General features: G+C 32.6%; 1 protein-coding gene across 9 annotated transcripts; it reads right to left on the bottom strand.

Annotated features, from left to right (window-relative positions):
- Window positions 1-209: 209 nt before the first annotated feature.
- Window positions 210-4,653, bottom strand: LOC141713168 (uncharacterized). 9 transcript variants are annotated; one of them, XM_074516460.1, is made up of 8 exons: window positions 4,133-4,653; window positions 3,747-3,830; window positions 1,969-2,042; window positions 1,766-1,807; window positions 1,560-1,626; window positions 1,299-1,473; window positions 1,059-1,228; window positions 210-500 (listed from the first exon to the last, which is right to left on the bottom strand). In XM_074516460.1, exons 3-8 carry the CDS (start codon window positions 1,977-1,979, stop codon window positions 420-422), a joined length of 546 nt encoding a protein of 181 aa, XP_074372561.1. In that variant the 5' UTR covers window positions 1,980-2,042; window positions 3,747-3,830; window positions 4,133-4,653; the 3' UTR covers window positions 210-419. The 9 variants fall into 9 exon arrangements, 5 of the variants coding, with proteins under 5 accessions (XP_074372561.1, XP_074372560.1, XP_074372562.1 ...); XM_074516459.1 differs by having other exon boundaries at window positions 1,969-2,018; XR_012571883.1 differs by lacking the exon at window positions 3,747-3,830 and having other exon boundaries at window positions 974-1,228; window positions 1,969-2,018; window positions 4,133-4,643.
- Between the last annotated feature and the right edge of the window lie 248 nt (window positions 4,654-4,901).

Below are 4,901 nucleotides of genomic sequence, written 5' to 3'. Positions count from 1 at the left end.
AAAGTGGGTCCCACGGTGGGACCCACTAACTGACGTGGCAAGTGTGGGGCACACAGTGCTGAGTTCTCTTGATGACGTGGCAAGTGGGCCCATAGAACCTAATGTAACACTTTGAAAAGTTGTTGTAACATTATAACTAGCCTAGTGAAACGTGTTAAACATACCATGATAACAATTTAGGAGGCTATTGTACACTTTAACAAAAAAAATTGAAATGCATATTCTGTAAATTGAAGAATCCCAATTATATAATTTCATAACTGAAAAATAATGCATCCAGCCCAAATATTAAACATCCAAATATACAACCAAATTAAACGTCCAAACTAACTATAAACTAGTTCACATTTTTTACTTAACAACAGCCAAAGATTATAAATTTTAAAAAGTACTACTAGAAGCTAATGCTTGAATTTGCTTCACTTTCTCCTCGACTCCACCATCTGGGCCTTTCCCTTTTTATACACGTGAAGCTTTCTCTGGTAAGTCTTCTTTATTCCCTGAAATATTAACTAAGTGAGTTAAAAAATTGTTTATATGGTCATTAAGAAAAAAGGGATAGAATCATTTTTAAAATTATCTTTTCATAAAGACATTTAATAACTAACAATAATTAAAAAAAGTGCATCATTTATCAAACAACAAAAAAGAACAGAACAAATATTTGGGTAACGTTGCTTATTTATTTCACAGACAGCTTAACACAGAACAAGTGGATATACAATAATGATAACATTAATGTTTTAGCCTCTTTTACTACTGTAAACAGTTGAATCAAACATATTGTGTATACATATCCAAATTCGATACCTATGACAATTTTACACACATTAATTTCATAAAAAAACATATGTATTAGCATAAAATGTATGCATGTGTTATTATAAGCTGAAATGGTTTGAAGCATAATCGGAATGTAGAAACAAAGAAAGAAGGTGTTAATAGGGTGATTTACCGACGCTGAAAAACTTACCAGTCACACTCCATTGCATATCCTCTCCTTAATACTACTTCAGGGGCAATGTAATCTGGTGTTCCTTAAGAGAGGATCATTGTACCTTTCCAATGGCAGCAACAGTGTTGCCAGCAGCGTCAAGGGCATCAGTCCTTTCACGAATCCAGTGACTCATGCCTGCCATCTCATCTATGCCTCCGGCATTGTCACTGATAGGACCATATGCATCAATAGCCAGTCCAGTGGAAATTGTACTCAGCATACCAAGTGCAGCTACGGAAATACCATACATGACAACAAAGCTAAAACTAACAAAAATACTTAACAGAAGCTAAAACCATACCGGCAATTTGTCTAAACTTCTCGTAGGAAACCCAGAACACAAACTGCAATGGACCAAGCCTTGCCCATGTTGGAATGAACCCCTTTGATAGTGCTTTAAATCCTTCAATTTTCACCGTCTTCACAAGACAATCATAAGAATTTCTATACTTAATCTTTCCTTCTTCACTTGCAGCCTGATTCACAACAGGTGAAACCTTTTTGAGTTTACGTCTGTGAGTCCACAACCATCATTAAACACAACACGTTCTGAGTCCACAACCTTTTTGAAACCTTTTTTCATTTGCTTCTCAAGTTTACGTCTGTGATATGCATCAAGGTCATAATATCTGGAGACAACCAAAACCAAATGATAAGACCCTTATGTCACCTGCATATTGTTATCGTACCAAATTCTTTAGAGGATAAGGAGATCAAGTGTTATAAAATTGAAGAAAAAAGAACAAACATAAATAATAACCATCTTACCTTTTAAAAGTAAAAGTTGTTGTATTATGGTCCTCCATGAATCTGAAATATATCAAGTCAGGATATTTTAAGACCCAAGTGCGGAAATAGATTATGAAGAGATGAAATTTTTAAAAACTTAGTTTCGTTCATATAATGTGTATCAAATAAAACCTGAAGCCATGGCACAGTAATTTAAAAAAGAGACCAGTTTATACACATACTGTTTGAACATTTGCTTCTCTTCCCAGTTGGGCAGGCTTTCCCAGTTCACCTATTAGTTAAAAACCACAAAGAACTTTCTTGCCATTAAATAGTGCAATAGTATAAACTGATACTGGAAAATTATTCATTGATATACATACAGATAACTGAAATAATAAGATTAAATATTAACAGATGAGTCATGAGAGTAGAGAAACTTAAAATACACCAACTTGATGCTTCATGTTGAGAGAATCATGTTCAACTAAGTCTATATCCACTAGGAAAAAGTTACATATATAAAATTAAGAACACTTGATGTAAAAAATTTATATCCTCACAACACTTTACTAGAATAAAGCACCAAAGAAAACAGTCGTTACCGTACTTTGTAATTGTAAGATTCATGCAGCTTTAAAAATAAAAATAAAAAGGACATCATGAGAATATTTCCAGTCAAGTGTATGCATTATATAATCTATGAAGTTGCCTTCTTAATAATTTTTAGTAGATTATTGCCCAGTAGTAACAAGTTGTATTAGATTGAGTACTTCTTTTGCTAATATCTTAGCGGGTTCAAGTGGGGTAGTTCCAACCGAAGCCTGTCAACCATTTTGATTTAGAACATGGACCGATTCCTAATAAGGGGAAATGGCATATTAAAGCTTCATAATATTTATAAGAGAAATCAATTGATTTGTTTAATGAAAAATGATTTGTCTTTCATGGGCTGGAAAGCAAATACGGGATTTGGTTGTTACAGAACTGCAAGTCAATTTCTTTTTAACAAAGGTTCCTATAACATAGAGTATCTATTTCGTCTATGACATCACACATGTTGAATGTTAATGTACCATAATGACAAGCCATATTAATATTTAAAAACTTGTGTTCTGATTGGAAGAGTTTAAAGGAAAAATAGGTACTCTTGCACTTTGGTATCACATAAGTCTGGAAAAGCAAAATGATAGAATTTTTGAGATAGATTTTTATCTAATGCTTTGTTTCTTTACTCCTAGTATGTCTGTTTCTAGCCTTTATTTACATATTGACGATATATTCTCTATTTTACTATGCATATTATTCTTTATCTGCTTCTTCTAGAGTATATGGACTACTCTATACATGATCTTCTTCGCCTCATCTAAAGTTCCATCTCCAACAAACAGGAAGAACTAGGAATTCCAAATGATCTTTCACTAATTTAGTAATTGACAGTTTGACACAACTGTTATAGGTAATAGATATATATCACATAACAGATCCTATAAAAAGAGAGTGACTATTGATCTAATATTTGGCAATATATAATTTGTAGCCTGTATGAGTGTTAAATTCTAATCATATAGAATTATTGAAGTTATATTTTACAATTAGAATTTTAAGGCTGCAGTCGCAATATATATGTGATCCTTAATATGAGCATACTGTAATCACAATATGCAAAGATTAATATCAAAAATTGAATTATTCTAACCAAGTACTAACTTATGCCTAGTTTAAGGAGCTTAGCAGGCTGAATTAGTTTAACATCAAATTTGTTGTTTAAGTAGTACTCTCAACCAAACAACTTTGTATTAAATATTTTTATACAAAATCACAATTTCTTCTTCACAGTTTCTTCTTCACAATTATTACATCGGAATTAGTCTGAATAAACTCTAAACTTTTGCGGGTAACTTAATTAACATGTTTAGCTTTATAACAGTAAAGAAAAAGTTTGCTCCTTTGTAAAATGCAAAAACAACTAGGAACCACTTCCCAAGCTAGATTTTAACTGATAATTCAACTTGTTTACCTGGGTACCCATGCATATATAATGTAGAAATAATACCAAATCTACCGAGGTTCCCTTCCAGTCCAACCACTAGAATCAATCGCCCTATTTAGTTAAATTAATAAATCAGACAAGATTTCTTCACAAAATACATTACAATTTTTAAATGATGCTGGCAAGGTGAACATTGTTGTAAAAAATGACACATTCAAGCCACGCCGAAGCCCATTGCAGTAACGTAAATTCATGGCACTAGAACTATTACAATGACTTTTATACAAGAAAAACTTTCAAAAAGAAACAAGGAGACATAGTATATATAATATGGATAAAAACCTAAAGATACATTAATTCAAAATCTGAGGGTAGGCAAGCTTAAAATTGCTAAAGAGGATGCAATTACATACCACTGGGTGCTGGCGAGGGATACGAGTCATCAAAAAGAAATTTATAAAACGCTTTCTTTCTTCGGGGTCCAAAATTCCACCTAAATCACCTCCCTGATCGTTTTGTTCAGTCAAGTAAAGCTTCATGGAGAGAGGGAGAGAGAGATGGAGTAGCTACACGTAGCTTTACTTGACACCGATGGGGCTAATTTATCTATACCAAGTACTCAACCGATCTAAAAGAAGAGCACCTGAAATCAGAGAGAGGGGGGTTAAGGGAATATAGGTAAGTAATTGAACCCTAATTGAATTTTAATGAAAAATCAAATCCCTAATTGAAAGAACCCAAGCCTCGACCACAATTCAAATGAGCCTTAATTAGAAATAAAAACCCCAAATTAAGTGCCAGAGATAGCAAGTGGTGCTAGAGATAGCGAAAGTGGTGGTTTGAGAGATTAGCCAGAGAGAAAGTGAGTGAGTGAAGATGGTACTAAGAGAGAGACCTGTGAGTCTATCTGAAAATTTCAAACTAATTTAAAAATTTGAGCGGTTGTTTACCCGACAATTTACCCGCTTACCCCAAACATTGCCCCTATTTGATTAGTCCAATACTCCAATTAGATATATATATTTATATTTTATTATTTTAATAATAAAATTGAAATAAATATTTAACAAAACAAATAATTATTTATATATTTGTATCACTTTTATAATTCATATAATTAATTTTTTAAATATTTATTTGAAATTTATATAATACTGCTCATATCAGAATAAGGGAAATTTA

Source organism: Apium graveolens, chromosome 3 (assembly GCF_009905375.1).
Source record: "Apium graveolens cultivar Ventura chromosome 3, ASM990537v1, whole genome shotgun sequence".
NCBI classification, from domain to species: domain Eukaryota; kingdom Viridiplantae; phylum Streptophyta; class Magnoliopsida; order Apiales; family Apiaceae; genus Apium; species Apium graveolens.
This window is presented reverse-complemented; position numbering and strand designations above follow the sequence as displayed.

What these genes read in the sequence shown, in the direction of transcription:
- LOC141713168 (XM_074516457.1), bottom strand. Translation starts at nt 4,258, where the DNA reads ATGAAGCTTTACTTGACTGAACAAAACGATCAGGGAGGTGATTTAGGT. An exon ending in TCCCTCGCCAGCACCCAGTG is followed by an intron (nt 2,019 to 4,132) that starts GTATGTAATTGC and finishes TTTAACTAATAG; the next exon opens with GTGAACTGGGAAAGCCTGCC. An exon ending in ACAACTTTTACTTTTAAAAG is followed by an intron (nt 1,627 to 1,765) that starts GTAAGATGGTTA and finishes GGTTGTCTCCAG; the next exon opens with ATATTATGACCTTGATGCAT.